The sequence below is a fragment of the Rhinoraja longicauda genome, chromosome 8, assembly GCF_053455715.1.
Source record: "Rhinoraja longicauda isolate Sanriku21f chromosome 8, sRhiLon1.1, whole genome shotgun sequence".
Classification (NCBI taxonomy): domain Eukaryota; kingdom Metazoa; phylum Chordata; class Chondrichthyes; order Rajiformes; family Arhynchobatidae; genus Rhinoraja; species Rhinoraja longicauda.
In genome coordinates this window covers 8,037,483-8,057,897 of record NC_135960.1, presented here as the reverse complement: position 1 = coordinate 8,057,897, position 20,415 = coordinate 8,037,483, and the positions used below count along the sequence as shown (strand labels likewise).

At 48.0% G+C, this 20,415-nt stretch overlaps 1 protein-coding gene across 1 annotated transcript in view; it reads left to right on the top strand.

The window, feature by feature from the left end:
* LOC144595736 (contactin-associated protein-like 5) overlaps window positions 1–20,415 on the top strand; it is a 970,382-nt gene that overhangs the window by 750,002 nt on the left and 199,965 nt on the right. The window contains 3 exon segments of the mRNA XM_078403311.1: window positions 2,488–2,615; window positions 7,637–7,807; window positions 12,966–13,184. Coding sequence (XP_078259437.1) covers window positions 2,488–2,615; window positions 7,637–7,807; window positions 12,966–13,184 — 518 coding nt within the window.

The window sequence follows — 20,415 nt, the reverse complement described above, 5'->3', positions numbered from 1 at the left end:
TAGCTTCCAACCCTGTTAACGGGAACCCGAATCATCCTACCACAACCAGAGAGCAGTCCTGAAATACCATCTACCTCATTGGTGACCCTCGGACTATCCTTGCACTAAACGTCATTACCTTAGCATTTATCTAGGAAAATAACTGCAGATGCTTGTTCAAATTGAAGGTATCACAAAATGCTGGAGTAACTCAGCGGGTCAGGCAGCATCTCAGGAGAGAGGGAATGGGTGACGTTTCGGGTCGAGACCCTGCTTCAGACCCGTGATCACATTGAATGGTGGTGCTGGCTCGAAGGGCCGAATGGCCAACTCCTGCACCTATTGTCTATTGTCTATTGTCTATAATGGGGTTAGGAAGGAGAGATAGATCAGCCATGATTGAGTGGTGGAGTGGACTTGATGGGCCGAATGGCCTAATTCTGCTCCGATCACTTATGACCTGATGACCTCGGTACATGTGACAATAAACTGAGTAACTCAGCAGGTCAGGCAGCATCTCTGGAGAAAAGGAATAGGTGATGTTTCGGATCAAGACCCTTCTTCAGACCTAGAGTCAGGGGAGGGTCATACAGTGTGGAAATAGGCCCTTCGGCCCAACTCGCCCACACCGGCCAACAATGTCCCAGCTAGCCTAGTCCCACTTGTCTGCGCTTAACCCTCCAAACCTGTCCTATCCATGTACCTGTCCAACTGTTTCTTAAACGATGGGATAGTCCCAGCCTCAACTACCTCCTCTGGCAGCTTGTTCCATACACCCACCACTCTCTGTGTGAAAATGTTACCCCTCGGATTCCTATTAAATCTTTTCCCCTTCACCTTGAACCTATATCCTCAGGGTCCTCGATTCCCCTACTCTGGGTAAAAGACTCTGTGCATCTACCCGATCCATTCCTCTCATGATTTTATACACCTCTATCAGATCTCCCCTCATCCTCCTCCACTCCATGGAATAGAGACCCAGCCTACTCAACCTCTCCCTATAGCTCACACCCTCTAGTCCTGGCAACATCCTCGTAAATCTATTGTACAAAGAAGGAACCAAGAGATATGTCAAGGTACATAGAAGAAAGTTTCCACACTGTATGACTTTATGACAAGGGGCGATTAGGGGCACAGAGTTGTCTTCCAGCACCAGAGACCCGGGTTCGATCCTGCCTATGGGTGCTGTCTGTACGGAGTTTGTACGTTCTCCCCGTGACCTGCGTAGGCTTTCTCCAGGTTTGCCTCCCACACTCCAGAGACGTACAGGTTTGAAGGTCAATTGGCGTCGGTAAAATTGTAAAAACCGTCCCGAGTGCGTGTGTGGGGGATAGTGCCGGTGTACGCGGACTGGGCGGGCGGCGCGGACCCGGTGGGCTGAAGGGCCTGTTTCCGCGCTGTAAGTCTAACGTCTCAAATAGAAGTCCAAAGACTCTAAAAAGTGCAATAAAGTTGGATAGGAAAATAACTGCAGGTGCTGGTACAAATCGAAGGTATCACAAAATGCTGGAGTAACTCAGCAGGTCAGGCAGCATCTTGGAGAGAGGGAATGGGTGACATTTCGTGTCAAGACCCTTCTTCAGACTTCTTCGCTCAGTCCGCCTTAACCAACCTGATCTCCCGGTGGCTGAGCACTTCAACTCCCCTTCCCACTCCCAGTCTGACCTTTCTGTCATGGGCCTCCTCCAGTGCCATAGTGAGGCCCACCGGAAATTGGAGGAACAGCACCTCATATTTCGCCTGGGCAGCTTGCAGCCCAGCGGTATGAACATTGACTTCTCCAACTTTAGATAGTTCCTCTGTCCCTCTCTTCTCCTCCCCTTCCCAATTCTCCTACTGTCTTCCTGTCTCCACCTATATCCTTTCTTTGTCCCGCCCCCCCTGACATCAGTCTGAAGAAGGTTCTCGACCCGAAACGTCACCCATTCCCTCTCTCCTGAGATGCTGCCTGACCTGCTGAGTTACTCCAGCATTTTGTGATACCTGCAATAAAGTTGTAGGTGCTTTCCTTGCAGTGGCAGGCCGAGGCCCCATTGAACCTCTGCTGAAAATAGCAAAACATACATAACCTTGTCCGTATAATAACATCACATCTTCTGGAGTCTTTTGGTCTGGTCCCGATCTGGTCATTTGCCGCTTGTTGGGTCCTGTACTGCGCAGTATTGACTTGCTTGCAAACGCATCTGTAACTACAGTGGCTATACTTTCAGGCGGGACTATTGATTGCCGAGTGTACTGAAATGTTCCGAGGAGGGGAAAGGATTTTAAAAATCTATTCAGGGTCGAGGAGAAGATCGAACGTTACCCGATGCACAGATCTCGATGAGTGTGATGTATCAAAACTTTTTTTGGGCTCAATGATTTTTCTTTCTCCTAAAAAGAAAAAAGAAAAACCTTGCGTCCTTTTGTAATATTGACCGGTTGGAAGTGCCGGGATCGTTCGTTTTTTAATGACGCCGAGATTTACGCCACTCGCTTTCCTTTTTACCTCTCCGTCACTGTTACCAGGGCAAACGACACAGGCCTTCTCTCGTACAAAGACCACTTGCCTCTGACCCAGCTTGTCATTGGAGACACCAACAGGACACGATCTGAAGCTGCCTACAGACTGGGCTCGCTCCGTTGCAATGGAGACAGTAAGTAGGAATCTTTTTTGCACATTTGCTGCCTGGATAATAAACGTGGGAGCACATTTCTTTTGACAATAGACAATAGACAATAGGTGCAGGGAGAGGCCATTCAGCCCATCGAGCCAGCACCGCCATTCAATGTGATCATGGCTGATCATTCACAATCAGTACCCCGTTCCTGCCTTCTCCCCATACCCCCTGACTCCGCTACCTTTAAGAGCTCTATCTAGCTCTCTCTTGAAAGCATTCAGAGAATTGGCCTCCACTGCCTTCTGAGGCAGAGAATTCCACAGATTTACAACTCTCTGACTGAAAATGTTTTTCTTCATTTCCATTCTAAATGGCCTACCCCTTATTCTTAAACTGTGGCCCCTGGTCCTGGACTCCCCCAACATTGGGAACATGTTTCCTGCCTCTAATGTGTCCAATCCCTTAATAGTCTTATACGTTTCGATAAGATCTCCTCTCATCCTTCTAAATTCCAGTGCATACAAGCCTAGTCGCTCCAGTCTTTCAACCTACGCTCCAGTCTTGACCACGGGGATATTCATGGATATTTCAGCAAGACGAATATCTTATGGAAATATATTGAAATTCTTAAGGGATTGGACAGGCTGGATGCGGGCAAAATGTTCCCCGATGTCGGGGGAGTCCAGAAATGCCTCCTCCTGCACTTATTTTCTATGTTTCTATGTTTCTAGGAAAGTACAGATGAATGAATGAATGAATGAATGAATGAATGAATGAATGAATAAGTTTATTGGCCAAGTATGTGCATATACAAGGAATGTGCCTTGGTGCTCCGCTCACAAACGACAACACAAACATACAGTTAACAATTAAGAATAAAGCATAACCACATCAAAACAACACATCTAAACATGTGGGTGAAAATAAACCGTAGCAAAAAAGAGAGACTACAGACTTTGGTTATTGAGTAGAACTATCACTTGTGGAAAAAAGCTGTTTTTATGTCTGGCTGTGGCTGCTTTGACAGTCCGGAGTCGCCTTCCAGAGGGAAGTGCTTCGAAGAGTTTGTGGCCAGGGTGAGAGGGGTCAGAGATGATCTTGCCCGCTCGCGTCCTGGCCCTTGCAGTGTACAGTTCGTCGATGAGGGGGAAGGTTGCAGCCAACAACCTTCTCAGATGCACAATATTCTGCGAGAACTTATCTTTACCAAGGTATATATATATATTTTTTTTTAATTAAGTTTCTGCGCACTTTTGAAATTACAGTCTAGATTTTGGAGTGAAAGGTGACTTGGAAGTGGCTCACAGCTGGCTTTGAGAGATGTTGCTCTCAGCGATTTGTGACAAGGGATTATCCTTTTTCTGGAGCTGATTGCTGTCACACATTAGATCAAGGGAATCCCAGACTCTCAGCAAGAGGGATGTCACAAGACTTGACAAGTAATTGATTGCATTGCAGAATTCTCCGAGGCAGTAAACCAGAAAGAAAAAAAAAAGCAGAATATCCAGAACCATTCACGTTTAAACGAAACGCAAAGTAAAAAATGTGAGCGTGCACATGAAATAGAAGCCGAAATAATGGAGAACAAAAAAAGAAGAAAAAAAAAATCGACATTTTATTTTTTTAACGAGCACAGAATTCTGAAATGATTATCTGAGGGAGTTTGTTGTCACGTGCACTGAGGTACGGTGGAAAGCTTTTGTTGCGTGCTAACCAGCCAGTGGGATGACAATACATGATGACAATCGAGCCGTCCACAGTGAGTGTACAGATACATTAAGAAGGGGGATCTTATTGAAACAGAGGGATCTTATTGAAACATATAAAATTCTTAAGGGGTTGGAGAGGCTAGATGCGGGAAGATTGTTCCCGATGTTGGGGGAGTCCAGAACCAGGGGTCACAGCTTAAGGATAAGGGGGAAGTCTTTTAGGACCGAGATGAGAAAACATTTCTTCACACAGAGAGTGGTGAGTCTGTGGAATTCTCTGCCACAGAAGGTAGTTGAGGCCAGTTCATCGGCTATATTTAAGAGGGAGTTAGATGTGGCCCTTGTGGCTAAAGGGATCAGGGGGTATGGAGAGAAGGCAGGTACAGGATACTGAGCTGGATGATCAGCCATGATCATATTGAATGGCGGTGCAGGCTCGAAGGGCCGAATGGCCTACTCCTGCACCTATTTTCTATGTTTCTAAGGGATAATGTAAATTAAGAAGGGATAACGTGAACAATGTGTGGTGCAAGATAAAGCCAGTAAAGTCCAATCAAAGATAGTCCGTGGGTCTCCAATGGTGTCGTGGTTTTCTTTAGCTTCGAAATTAAGACAGGCGACACGGAGAATTCTTCGAGAAGTTAAACGCCTTTATTTGCAAACAACGGCTGGAACAATCAGGAAGTCAACCGCCTGACTGCCCTGACTGCCCACTTAGTACATCGGGCAGTCTATGTTTATAGGATTATTCCAAACCTTATCTTCTTTACATTACCTCATACCCACACTCCTTTCCTCAGTCATTCATTTCTTTGCAGTCACCCGTCTGTCCCGTCGCCATTAAATCCCATTCAGTAATTTATCCTTATCCCAATGCTCACTTCCCTTCATACTTCGCCTCCCTTATTTCCCTGCTAGTCCATCCCTCACATCCATCCATCACCCCAAGGCCTATGTCTTTCCTTATCTCTTCTCTTGCCACCATTATCTTTCATCCAAATGTGACAAGGCAAAGAGATAATGGTGTACAGGCAATGCCTAAGTCAAAGGTTACCAAAGTAGGGATGCCTAAGGATTAAGTCTAAGGACCAAATATGGAATAAGGGATCTAACGACTGCTAACTGAGGAATAATGCCAGGCTAACTGAGGAATGCCTAAGAGTACATATGCTACACAGTTAACACTTGAATGTCTGAATAGTTACAATGTGTATGCTGCACAGCTACACTTGAATGTCTGAATTTCGTGCACTATACAAAATATATACTCCCATAATGGTAGGTCAGGACCACTCTCCGGTTGTTGTTAGGATGGTACAATTGCCCGTAAACAGCTGGGAAGAAACTGTCCCTGAATCTGGAGGTGTGCGTTTTCACACTTCTGTACCTTTTGCCCGATGGGAGAGGGGAGAAGATGGAGTGACTCATCCTTGATTATGCTGCTGGCCTTGCCGAGGCAGCGTGAGGTGTAAATGTAGTCAATGGAAGGGAGGTTTGTGTGATGGTCTGCACTGCGTCCACAGTTTTCTGCAATATCTTGCCGTCTTGAACGGTAGCGCAGCGGTAGAGTTGCTGCTTTACAGCGAATGCAGCACCGGAGACTCAGGTTCGATCCTGACTACGGGTGCTGCACTGTAAGGAGTTTGTACGTTCTCCCCGTGACCTGCGTGGGTTTTCTCCGAGATCTTCGGTTTCATCCCACACTCCAAAGACGTACAGGTATGTAGGTTAATTGGCTGGGTAAATGTAAAAATTGTCCCTAGTGGGTGTAGGATAGTGTTAATGTACGGGGATCGCTGGGCGGCACGGACTTGGTGGGCCGAAAAGGCCTGTTTCCGGCTGTATATATATGATATGATGATATGATAAAACCATGCTGTGATGCATCCTGATTTTTTTTTAAATCTTTTTTTTTAATATTGTCAAGCAGCATTGACACACCCATTGAAAAAAAGAACATTTCGGGGTGAATCCAAGCAATGAAATGCAAAAAAAGTTCACAAGTTCACATGTTATAGGACTAGAAGTAGGCCATTCGGCCCATCGAGTCTACTCCGCCATTCAATCATGGCTGATCTCTGCCACCTAATCCCATTTTCCTGCCTTCTCCCCGTAACCCTTGATACCCGTTCCAATCAAGAATTTGTCTATCTCTGCCTTAAAAATATCCACTGACTTGGCCTCCACAGCCCGCTGTGAGCAAATTTGGCCCCCATATCTGAGGAAGGATGTGCTGGCTCTGGAGAGAGTCCAGAGGAGGTTTACAACAATGATTCCAGGAATGAGTGGGCTAGCATATGATGAGCGTTTGACAGCACTGGGCCTGTACTCGCTGGAGTTTAGGTTGAGGGGGGGAACCTCATGGAAACTTTCAGAATAATGAATGGCACAGATAGAGTGGATGTGGAGAGGATGTTTCCACTGGTGGGAGAGTCTAGGACCAGAGGTCACAGCCTCAGAATTAGAGGGCGCTCATTTAGAAAGGTCTCCAAATTTGAGGAAGGATATTCTTGCTTTTGAGGGCGTGCAGCGTAGGTTTACTAGGTTAATTCCCGGAATGGCGGGACTGTCATATGTTGAAAGACTGGAGCGACTAGGCTTGTATACACTGGAATTTAGAAGGATGAGAGGAGATCTTATCGAAACGTATAAGATTATTAAGGGGTTGGACACGTTAGAGGCAGGAAACAGGTTCCCAATGTTGGGGGAGTCCAGAACAAGGGGCCACAGTTTAAGAATAAGGGGTAGGGCATTTAGAACTGAGATGAGGAAAAACTTTTTCAGTCAGAGAGTTGTGAATCTGTGGAATTCTCTGCCTCAGAAGGCAGTGGAGGTGAATTCTCTGAATGTATTCAAGACAGAGGTGGATAGAGCTCTCAAGGATAGCGGAGTCAGGGGGTATGGGGAGAAGGCAGGAATGGGGTTCTGATTGAGAATGATCAGCCATGATCACATTGAATGGCGGTTCTGGCTTGAAGAGCTGAATGGCCTCCTCCTGTACCTATTGTCTATTGTCTAAAGGGAGGAGGAACATCTTTAGTCAGAGGGTAGTTTAATCTGTGGAACTCTTTGCCACAGAGGGCTGTGGAGGCCAAGTCAGTGGATATTTTCAAAGGCAGAGAAAGACAAATTCTTGATTAGAACGGTGTCAAGGGTTATGGGGAGAAGGCAGGAGTGTGGGATTAGGAGGCAGAGATCGGCCATGATTGAATGGCGGAGCGGTCTCGATGGGCTGAATGGCCCTAATTCTACTCCTGTAACTTGTGAAGTCATTGTTCTACCCAGGACATATATGACAATAAAACACCCTTGACTCTTGACACTTTTGATTCCTGTGTCCCCCTGCAGATAATTACTGGAACGCCGCCTCGTTCAACACCAAGTCGTCGTATCTCCATTTCCCCACCTTCCACGGGGAGTTAAGTGCGGACATTACCTTCTTCTTCAAAACCGCCGCGTCCTCGGGCGTTTTCCTGGAGAACCTGGGCATCAAAGACTTCATCCGGATCGAACTAAGCTGTGAGTCTCGTGGGCTAAGTATATTTTTAGTCGGATCCACAATCCAGGGGATTCACACGGGGGAAATTGGCCTGAACTTGTTTTGTTCAGCCTGCATTGAGGACTCAGCAAAAAAATACCTGGTTAATTAGTGGAATTCTCTGCCTAAGAAGGCAGTGGAGGCCAATTCTCTGAATGCTTTCAAGAGAGAGCTAGATAGAGCTCTTAAGGATAGCGGAGTCAGTGGGTATGGGGAGAAGGCAGGAACGGGGTACTGATTGAGAATGATCAGCCATGATCACATTGAATGGCGGTGCTGGCTCGAAGGGCCGAATGGCCTCCTCCTGCACCTATTGTCTATTGTCTATTGTCTATTAGGAGCAAACACCCAGAGTCGATGAAGTTGGTTCACACTGAGATGTCAACGAAGTGGTTACTGGTGACGCGTCCAAAATGCACAATACATCAAAACAAATGGTGTATAAAATCATGAGAGGAATAGATCTGGTTGGTAGATGCACAGAATCTCTTGCCCAGAGTTGGGGAATCGAGGACCAGAGGACATAGGTTTCCGGGGAAGGGGAAAAGATTTAATAAGAACCTGAGGGGTACCTTTTTTTCACACGAAAGGGGTGGTGGGTGCATGGAACGAGCTGCCAGAGGAGGTAGTTGAGGCAGGAACCATCCCAACGTTTAAGTAACAGTTGGACAGGTGCATGGATAGGACAGGCTTGGAGGGATATGGGCTAAATGCGGGCAGGTGGGACTGGTGTGGCTGGGACATGTTGGCCGGCGTAGGCAAGTTGGACCAAAGCGCCTGTTTCCACACTGTGTCAATCTATGACTCTATGACTATGTGGTGGTGATGGGAGTGGAATGGTGGGGAGGGGGGGGGGGGGGGGGAGGGGTAGATAACACAATAAATTGTACACTGTGTAAAAAGACACTGCAGATGTTGGTTTACACCAAAGATAGACAGAAATGCTGGAGTTACTCAGCCAGCGTGTGTGGACGAATGGAACAGGTGACGTTTCGTGGACCGAAGAAGGGTCTCAACACAAAGCATCACCTATTCCTTTTCTCCAGAGATACTGTCTGACCCGCTGAGTTACTGCAGCATTTTGCCTCTATCTAAGTTCTACACTGGTTTATGAACAAAGATTTAACTCCAAACCCAGATTTAGTGGATGGATGGTCCTTTCTGAAGAAGGGTCCTGAAAGTACTTTTGCCATGCATTCCCTCCCAGCTTCCTGCCTTTGAGATGACTTTATTCAAGCGCCTCAAGTAACACTTGAGATCATGTGTAGGAAGGAACTGCAGACGCTGGTTTAAACCGAAGATAGACACAAAAAGCTGGAGTAACTCAGCCGGACGGGCAGCATCTCTGGGGAGAAGGAATGGGTGACGTTTCGGGTCGGAAGCCTTCTTCAGACCCTCCTTTGCCCCCATCCTTTGTCCCCCCTCTGTTCCCTGTGCCCCAGCTGGATTCACAACCATTTCTCCATAGACCTACCCTTCTTCCCTCCCCCCATCCTTTTCAACTTTACATTCCTTCACAATTCGTGCCTCTTCTATCCTCATCTCCTTATGTCTCACTTTGTCTATTCATCTCTGGCCTTTGTCCAAACATCTGCCAATCAAACTCCCGCCCGCCCCCTCCCCTTCACATGTATCCACCTATCACTCGCCAGGCTTTGTCCTGCCCTCTCCCCCCCCCCCCCCCCCCACCAGCTTCTTTTCCAGCTTTCTCTCCCCTCTACCATAATTAGTCTGAGGAAGGGCCCTGAACTGACACATGTTGTTCAGAACATGCCTGAAGAAGGTATGAAGAAGGGTCTCGACCCGAAACGCCACCCATTCCTTCTCTCCAGAGATGCTGCCCGACCCGCTGAGTTACTCCAGCTTTTTGTGCCTGTCTTTGGTTTAAACCAGCGTCTACAGTTCCTTCCTACACATGTTCTCCAGAGATGTTGCCAGACCCACTGTTACTCCAGCACATTGCTTTTTAGAATCATTGCATTTCATGTGATTTTGAACCTGTCCAAAACTACTTCTGAGCTGTGTGTGATGTTTAGTTTAGATTAGTTTAGAGATGCAGTGTGGAAACAGGCCCTTCAGGCCCACCGAGTCTTCACCGACCAGTGATCCCCGCACACTAACACTATCCCACATACGCTCGGGACAATTTTTCAATTGTTACCAAGCCGATTAACTTACAAACCTGTACGTCTTTGGAGCGTGGGAGGAAACCGGAACACCCGGAGAAAACCCCACGCAGGACAAGGGAAGAACGTACAAACTCCATACAGGCGGTACCGGTAATCAGGATCGAACCCGTGTTTCTGGTGCTGTAAGGCAGCAACTCTACCGCTGCGCCACCATGATTGCGTATAGGAAAGTTGAAGCAATGTTGAAAACGCACACACGCACACACGTACAAGCCAGCATCTCAGTTCGCACTTCGCCCGCACATGAAATACCAACAAGATGCATTCAAAATTAGATAAATGCTGGAGCTTTTTATTAGATAAATAGCATGTTCTCATTTCATAATGGCACTTCTACGTAAAATCCAGGCACACACTTACTTTGAAACCCCACTTAAAGATCGGTTTGAATGGAGTCTTTTGTTACTTTAAAACCATTGAAAATCTACCCACAAGCGACATCTTTTGTGATCATTGTGTTGTTTGTATTGTTAACAACAACGGCTGCGGTTCACTGTCACTGAAGACTGCTTTAGAGATAAATTATCAGGCTAGAGTAACCGTGTAATATAATGTTGCTGGCGCAGTTCCAATGTTTTCCTCCTATTTTGTTCACAGTCCATGTAAACTATTTAAATACTGACAGAAACGAACTTTAACAAAAGATGCCTCCCGACCTATGGGGCGGGCATGGTGGCTCAGCGGTAGAGTTGCTGCCTTACAGTGCTTGCAGCGCCGGAGACCCAGGTTCGATCCTGACTGCGGGCTCTGCCTGTGGGGAGTTTGTACATTCTCTGAACGCATCTCAGCAACATGATCTAAAGAACTTTTGGACACCTCTGGACACTGAACTGCTCTTTACAATTTTGCGCGTCAGTTCTCAGACACCTCCACCTACTTACCCTGGGACCATGACCCCATAGATGAGCACCAGGCCATAATTCCACAGACCATTACCGATTATATCACCTCCGGCTCTTTGTCCTCCACAGCCTCCAACCTTATCGTGCCCCAGCTGCCGTGCATGGTCCAGTTTTATCTTCTCCACAAAATCCATAAACACAACTGCCCTGTCAGACCCATTGCTTAATCATAATCATGTGGGGAATTAACTGCTGGTACAAATCAAAGGTATCACAAACTGCTGGAGTAACTCAGCAGGTCAGGCAGCATCGCAGGAGAGAAGGAATGGGTGATGTTTCGGGTCGAGACCCTTCTTCAGACTGATGTCGGGGTGGGGGGGGGAGGTTGGCGGGACAAAGAAAGGATATAGTTGAAGACAGGAAGACAGTGGGAGAACTGGGAAGGGGGAGGGGAAGAGAGGGACAGAGGAACTATCTAAAGTTAGAGAAGTCAATGTTCATACCGCTGGGCTGTAAGCTGCTCCTAGCGAAATATGAGTCAGTCTTAAGAAGGGTCTCGACCCGAAACGTCACCCATTCCTTCTCTCCAGAGATGCTGCCTGACCCGCTGAGTTATCATATCATATCATATCATATATATACAGTGCGGAAACAGGCCTTTTCGGCCCACCAATTCCGCGCCGCCCAGCGATCCCCGCACATTAACACTATCCTACACCCACTAGGGACAATTTTTTACATTTACCCAGTCAATTAACCTACATACCTGTACGTCTTTGGAGTACTCCAGCATTTTGTGATACCATAATCACAATCATACTTTATTAGCCAAGTGTGTTTTGCAACATACGAGGAATTTCATTTGCCATACAGACATAACAATGAAAAGCAACAGAACACACAAAATACATTTTAACATGAACATCCGCCGCAGTGACTCCTCCACATTCCTCACTGTGATGGAAGGCGAAAAAAAAGTTCAATCTCTTCCCTTCTTTGTCCTCCAGCGGTCGGGGGCCTCTAACCGTCCATTGACGGGACGATCTTACTCCAGCAGCCGGCGATCGGGCCTTGATCATCAGGGCGATCAAGTCCTGCGTCGGGGGAAAACTCAGCTCCCCAGCGCTGGGCGATCGGAACCCGGGTCGGGGCTTGTCGAACTTCGTGCGGCTTTGGAGCTTCCCGACCTCGGTCTCAACCCGAGACTGCGAGCTCCTTGTTTCTGCCTGCTCCTGTCCCACTGAATTCATGTCCATGTACCTCAACTCCATCCTACAATCCCAAGTCCAATCCCTCCTTACCCAAGTCCAAGACACCTCACATGCCCTTCATCTCTTCTGTTTTCTAGCCCTGCCCCCCCATCACCCCCACTCCCTCATCTTTATCAAAAGGTCGGAAGAAAGGTCTCGACTCGAAACGTCACCTAAATGGCAAGGTCAACATTTTGTTGGCAAAAAAATCCACAGATTCACCACCCACTGACTAAAGAAATTCCTCCTCACCTCCTGTCCAAAAGAGCGCCCTTTAATTCTGAGGCTGTGACCTCCGGTCCTCGACTCTCCCACCAGTGGAAACATCCTCTCCACATCCACTCTATCCAGGCCTTTCACTAATCGGCAGGTTTCATTGAGGTCTCCCTCCTCATTCTTCCGAATTCCAGCGAGTAGAGAGGCCCTAGACAATAGACAATAGACAATAGGTGCAGGAGGAGGCCATTTGGCTCTTCGAGCCTGCACCGCCATTCAATGTGACCATGGCTGATCATTCTCAATCAGTACCCCGTTCCTGCCTTCACCCCATACCCCCTGACTCCACTATCCTTAAGAGCTCTATCTAGCTCTCTCTTGAATGCATTCAGAGAATTGGCCTCCACTGCCTTCTGAGGCAGAGAATTGCACAGATTCACAACTCTCTGACTGAAAATGTTTTTCCTCATCTCAGTTCCAAATGGCCTACCCCTTATTCTTAAACTGTGGCCCCTGGTTCTGGACTCCCCCGACATTGGGAACATGTTTCCTGCCTCTAACGTGTCCAACAACTCGCGGACAAGCGCTGATCCGATGTTGAGCGCGATGTTGACTTCCCGCTGTTGCGTGTGCCTCTTGCAGCCCCGGTGGAGGTCCTCTTCTCCTTCGATGTGGGCAACGGCCCTTTCACGGTGTCCGTGAGGTCGCCATCGCAGCTGAACGACAACCAGTGGCACTACGTTCACGCCGAGCGGAACATCAAGGCGGCGTCGCTACGGGTGGACCACCTGCCGCGGAAGGCACGAGAGGCACCGCCCGAGGGCCACATCCACTTACAGCTCAACAGCCAGCTATTTGTAGGTAGGTGCACCCGCCTCAACAACAGAACCAGACCCGTACAAATTATAATATTATGTTGTTATTGCATTTTGCGTCTGTACTCTGTGATCTACAAGGTCGGTACGGGAAACGGGAGCTGATATGGTTAATGGAAACTTCAAAACGTTAGTAGGGCGGCGCGGTGGCGCGGCGGTAAATTTGCAACCTCACAGCGCCAGAGACCCGGGTTTGATCTCGGCTTCCGTGGCTGTCTGCATGGTGTTTGTACGTTTGCAGTGTGGGAGAAAACCGAGGATCTCGGAGAAAACCCACGCAGGTCACGGGGAGAGTGTACATACTCCGTACGGCCAAGCACCTGTGGTCAGGATGGAACTAGGGTCTCTGGCGCTGTGCTCTCACACTACGCCTCCCCCTTTTCCAACTTTCTCCTCCCCCCCTTACAATCATAGTGAAGAAGGGTCTCGACCCGAAAGATGCTGCCTGGGAACTATGTTGTAGGAAAGATATTCTCAAGCTTGAAAGGGTTCAGAGAAGATTGACGAGGTTGTTGCCTGGACTGGAGGGTCTGAACTACAGGGAGAGGTTGAGTAGGCTGGGTCTCTTTTCCTTGGAGTGCAGGAGGATGAGTAGTGACCTTATAGAGGTGTATAAAATCATAAGAGGAATAAATCGGGTAGATGCATAGAATCCCTTGTCTAGAGTAGGGGAATCGAGGACCAGAGGACATAGGTTCAAGGTGAAGGGGAAAATGATTTAATAGGAATCTGAGTCAAAGAGTCTTCGATTGACTTAGGCCCTTGTGGCTAAGGGGATCAGGGGGTATGGAGAGAAGGCAGGTACGGGTTACTGAGCTGGATGATCAGCCATGATCATATTGAATGGCGGTGCAGGCTCGAAGGGCCGAATGGCCTACACCTGCACCTATTTTCTATGTTTCTATGATACAGTGTGGAAACAGGCACTTCGGCACAACTCACCCACACCGGCCAACAATGTCCCAGCTACCCTAGTCCCACTTGCCTGCGCTTGGTCCATAACCCTCCAAACCTGTCCTATCCATGTACCTGTCCAACTGTTTCTTAAGCGATGGGATAGTCCCAGCCTCAACTAACTCCTCTGGCAGCTTGTTCCAGCTGAGGGTTAACTTTTTCACACAGAGAGTGGTGGGTGTGTGGAACAAGCTGCCAGAGGAGGTCGTTGAGGTTGGGACTATCCCAACGTTTAACAAACAGTTAGACAGGGACATGGATAGGACAGGTTTGGAAGGATATGGACCAAACGCAGGCAGGTGGGACTAGTGCTGCTGGGACACGCTGGCCGGTGTGGGCAAGTTGGGCCGAAGGGCCTGTTTCCACACTGTAGCGCTCTACGACCCATTGAGTTACTCCAGCTCTTTATGCCTCTTTGAGGGCAGCTCGATCCCTGCTCGTTGCTAATCTGCCACTGAACGCAGCGCAGCAGAATTCAATTGCCGGAAAGAAATAAGGCACTCAGTCCATTTATAAAACCACTTGACACCAATGAACCATGCAGAGTGTGTATTGCATTCCTGTTGTTGTAACAGATTGTCTTGCAGGTTCATAGCAGGGTTCTCTGAAGCAAAAAGAGATAAGACGGTTCAAGTCAAGTCAAATTTATTTGTCACATACACATACTGTGCAGTGAAATGAAAGTGGCAATGCCTGCGGGTTGTGCACAAAAATGAATTACAGTTACAGCATATAAATAAAGTTAATAAGTTACTATTAGTGTCGACAAAAATTTAGTCTCTGGGGTTATAAAAGTTGACAGTCCTGATGGCCTGTGGGAAGAAACTCCGTCTCATCCTCTCCGTTTTCGCAGCGTGACAGCGGAGGCGTTTGCCTGATCGTAGCATCTGGAACAGTCCGTTACTGGGGTGGCAGGGGTCCCTCATGATCTTGCTTGCTCTGGATCTGCACCTCCTGATGTATAGGTCCTGCAGGGGGGCGAGTGTAGTTCCCATGGTGCGTTCTACCGAACGCACTACTCTCTGCAGGGCCTTCCTGTCCTGGGCAGAGCTGTTCCCAAACCAGACTGTGATGTTGCCGGACAGGATGCTCTCTACAGCCCCAGAGTAGAAGCAATGAAGGATCCTCAGAGACACTCTGAATTTCCTCAATTGTCTAAGGTGGTAAAGGCGCTGCTTAGCCTTACCCACCAGTGCGGCAATGTGCGTTGCTCACGTCAGATCCTCTGTGATGCGGACTCCCAAGTATTTAAAACTGCTCACCCTGTCCACAGTAGACCCATTTATCTCCAGTGGCGTGTACGTCCTTGGATGTTTAGCCCTTCTGAAGTCCACAATCAGCTCCTTTGTTTTAGTGACATTCAAGAGGAGGCTATTGTCCTGAGACCAGAGTGCCAGATCAGCCACCTCCTCCCGGTAGGCCTTCTCATCGTTGTTGGAGATCCGGCCCACCACCACAGTGTCATCAGCAAACTTGATGATGGAGTTTGAGCTGAACCTGGCTAAGTGAAATGCAAAGGATGTAACCAGTCTTTGAGAGTATTTGATTAAATAACGCACAAGAGGCTCAAGACAAAGATATGTACATGGAGTATTAAGGAGAACATGACCATGTGGAGGGAGGGATATATAAGAAAATAACTGCCGATGCTGGTACAAATCGAAGGTATTTATTCACAAAATGCTGGAGTAACTCAGCAGGTCAGGCAGCAAGAACAAGGGTCTCGACCCGAAACGTCACCCATTCCTTCTCTCCCGAGATGCTGCCTGACCTGCTGAGTTACTCCAGCATTTTGTGAATAAATACCTTCGATGTGGAGGGAGGGAAGTCAATAAAGTTCATAAGTTCTCGGAGCAGAATTAGGCCATTCGGCCCATCAAGTCTACTCCGCCATTCAATCATGGCTGATCTATCTTTCCCTCTCAACCCCAGTCTCTTGCCTTCTCCCCATGACATAGAAACACAGAAACATGGAAAATAGGTGCAGGAGGAGGCCATTCGACCCTTCGAGCCAGCACCGCCATTCATTGTGATCATGGCTGATCATCTACAATCAGTAACCCATGCCTGCCTTCTCCCTGCATCCCTCGATTCCCTTAGCCCCCTCGAGCTCTATCTAACTCTCTTCTAAATTCGTCCAGTGAATTGGCCTCCACTGCCTTCTGCGGCAGAGAATTCCACAAATTCACAACTCTCTGGCCAGCGTGCTAATCAAGAGTGTGTCTATCTCTGCCTCAAGAAGTATCCATTGACTTGGCCTCCACAGCCGTCTGTGGCAAAGAATTCCACAGATTCACCACCGAACAACGCTAGCACCCCACATGGGTAAGATGAACTGATTATAAAGCTATGATCCCTGGTGATACACCTGGCTGCCTGTTGTTCTCTCCGTGAGGGGGGGCTGGGCAAGGAGAAGTCTGGCAAAATACCTTGATGTTGTAGCCATTGAAAGCATTGGCAATATTTGACAAAGGCTTACGAAGGGTACAGGTGAAACAGATAGGCAAGAAGCTCGGGTGGACTGGAGATTGTAGGCACTTTTCAATCAAGAATCATGTTAAATTATAATGTGAAGGGGCGGCACGTTGGCTCAGCGGTAGCACAGTCCTGTCTTACAGCGCCAGAGACCCGGGTTCGATCCTAACTGCGGGCGCTGTCTGTACGGAGTTTGTACGTTCCCCCCGTGACCTGCGTGGGTTTTCCCCGGGATCTCCGGTTTCCTCGCATTCCAAAGACGTACAGGTTTGTAGGTTATTTGGCTTCGGTGAAAATTGCGAGTTGTCCCTAGTGTGTGTAGGATAGTGCCAGTTTGATCGCTGGCCGGCTCGGAATCAGTGGGCCGAAGGGGCCAGTTTCCACGTTGTGTCTCTAAACTGACCTCCTGCACACCTAAAATGCTATCACTCCTTCCTCATAGACAATAGACAATAGGTGCAGGAGGAGGCCATTCGAGCCAGCACCGCCATTCAATGTGACCATGGCTGATCATTCTCAATCAGTACCCCGTTCCTGCCTTCTCCCCATACCCCCTGACTCCGCTATTCTTAAGAGCTCTATCTAGCTCTCTCTTGAATGCATTCAGAGAATTGGCCTCCACTGCCTTCTGAGGCAGAGAATTCCACAGGTTCACAACTCTCTGACTGAAAAAGTTTTTCGTCATCTCAGTTCTAAATGGCCTACCCCTTATTCTTAAACTGTGGCCCCTGGTTCTGGACTCCCCCAACATTGGGAACATGTTTCCTGCCTCTAACGTGTCCAACCCCTTAATAATCTTATACGTTTCGATAAGATCTCCTCTCATCCTTCTAAATTCCAGTGTATACAAGCCTAGTCGCTCCAGTCTTTCAACATATGAAAGTCCCGCCATTCCGGGAATTAACCTCATATCTTGTGGCATGACAAATAGTTGGCAGCGGTCGGCAAATTCTCTTCTCACGCATGTTCTGGTTCTGGTTCTGGCTGATTACGGCGCAAACGCCTCATAAGTGGATAGTTTGCGCAGGTCGGAGTGAGTGGAGCAGTGATTAAATTTTGAAGTGGGCCTCTCTGACCAAGTTGAGGAGATCGAGTTGCTCAATCCCCTTTTTAAATGACTGAACATCGGGAGCGGCACGTGCGTTGGGTGGTGACATATTCCATTCCCTTATCGTCCGTGGGTAAAGGGAATATCGGTCGCAAAGTTTATTGAAAATTAGCGAGTCGATGATGCATTTTGTCTGGTTTCATGGCAGTGGGTGCTCTGGGATGACGGAGGATTTGATGGCGTGGTTTTGTGAATCTCCTCGTAAATTGCAATAAGTCTTCGCCTGATTCTGCGGAGCTCTAGGGCATCCCATCCGAGAGAAGTCAGCACATTATTCACGCTTGATTTCAGAATTCAGAATCAGAATTACCTTTATTTGTCATCCACAAAACAAGTCTTTTGGACGAGATTTCGTCAACTACAGTCCAACAATAAGAGCAATAAAATACGCAATTACTCAACCACAACCAACACAAAAAAAAAAAAAGAAACATCCATCACAGTGGGTCTCCTCCAGTCACCTCCTCACTGTGATGGAAGGCCAGAATGGCTTTTCTCTTCCCCTGCCGTCTTCTCCCGCGGTCAGGCTGTTGAACTTGCCACGTTCCAGGCCGCGCCGGACGGTGAAAGGTCCGCAGCGGGCCGAACCCAGCCCCGCGATCCAGTGCGGGCAAAGACGCCGCCGCTGCACATCGGGGCAGTCGTGGCTCCCGACATTGAAGCCCCCGCCGAGCAGAGAAAAATCCCGCGGCCTATTTCAGACCGCGCCGGACGGTGAAATGTCCGCGGCAGGCCGACCCAAGCCCCGCGATCCGGGGTGGGCGAACACGCTTGCGCTTGTAGTCATTACATACAAAGCGAGCTGCTCGGCATTTTACTTTCTCCAGGGAGATCTTGTTGTTGTTGTTGAAAGGCTCCCATACAGCTCCACAATACTCCAATTTGGGCCTGACCAAGGACTTGCAGGCATTCTCTTTGACGGAAGGGAAGCAAACCTGGATTGCCTTTCTAAAGCTCTGATCTAACGTACATCTGCAAATTATATTCCAAATCAGGCAGCACTAAAATGAGTAGGAAGTCGGAACTGCAGATGCTTGGTTTACACCGACGATTAGACGCAGACTGCTGGAGCAACTCAGCGGGTCAGGCAGCATCTCTGGAGAGAAGGAATGCGTGAGACCCTTCTTCAGACTGGGAGATCTCGTTTTCTCACAGACGCTCTCTCGTTTTCAGACCTTAGCCCTCCGTACCTCTGTGTCTCCCTCTCCCCAGACTCTCAGTCTGCTAAAGAAGGGTCTTGATCCGAAACGCCACCCATTCCTTCTCTCCAGAGATGCCGCCTGTCCCGTTGAGTTACTCCAGCATTTGGTATCTAAGCACTGAAATGAGTTTAATGTCGGCATCGAAGGTATCACAAAATGCTGGAGTAACTCAGCAGGTCAGGCATGGCATCTCTGGAGCGAAGGAATGGGTGACGTTTCGGGTCGAGACCCTTCGTCGGACTGATTAACATCAACTTGTCAGCAATGCTTTGGGGTTGAGAAGCATAGTTTGTGATCAGTCTAAAATAGATTGAAACTAACGGGGTGGACTGGAGGGATCACTGTGGCAGGCTTTTCAGATATTCCCCTGGAATAGGTGCAATTTTACAGGAAACAAAAACGAAATGGCAGATATCCAGACCTAATTATTTCAACAACAGCATTTGCATTTTGAGATAATTGTTATTCCTTTATCAAGCGAGGGCCACATTCCACAGTCAGGCGAACAGATACTTGACTCTTGGGCATTAGCTTAAATGTGTCGGTGCGATGTTTTGTGAAAAAGTTGATAATTGCCTCTGTGGATGAAATACGTCGGCTGGCAATATGTCACAAAGCTCTTTGGCAAAGACTTGCGCTATTTTAACAGATGCAGAAAGCAGATTAGAATCTTCTGTTCTGCACACGGAGCGCACAAAGGCAGTAATTAATCTGAAAAACTGTGATGAATACAACTTTTAAAAAAGCGATTATAAGCCTCGATAGTCGTAAGCGTGTCGCACAGTTATTCCAGAATGAACGACGTCAAATTTCATATTTTGACCATATTTCTCCATTCCTGCGGCACGGTGGCGCAGCGGTAGAGTTGCTGCCTTACGGCGAATGCAGCGCCGGAGACTCAGGTTCGATCCTGACTACGGGCGCCGTCTGTACGGAGTTTGTACGTTCTCCCCGTGACCTGCGTGGGTTTTCTCCGAGATCTTCGGTTTCCTCCCACACTCCAAAGACGTACAGGTTTGTAGGTTAATTGACTGGGCAAATGTAAAAATTGTCCCTAGTGTGTGTAGGATAGTGTTAATGTGCGGGGATCGCTGGGCGGCGCGGACTCGGTGGTGGATTCGGGCCTGTTTCCGCGCTGTATCTCTAAATCTAAATAAATAAAAAAATTGCTTTGATGAATGCATTGTTCTCTTTCCACTGGCAGTGTTTCAGCACGGTATCGGATTATAGTTTGGCAGAGAAATACTCTTGCATGTCAGCTATTAGGTGCGCACACCTTTATATGTGTTCTGCTGTTGATCAAAATTGGCCTCTTTTGCCTTAAACCCCTTTAGGTTTGTAGTTTCAGCGTTTTAACACACGGGTTTCCTCTGTGTCAATACAAAGTGGTTTCGATGGGATTTTACCACAAATGGGAAATGAAGCTGCCCGTCCATTTGATGGAGTCTAAGTGCAGATCGAACCCCTACGGACGGACG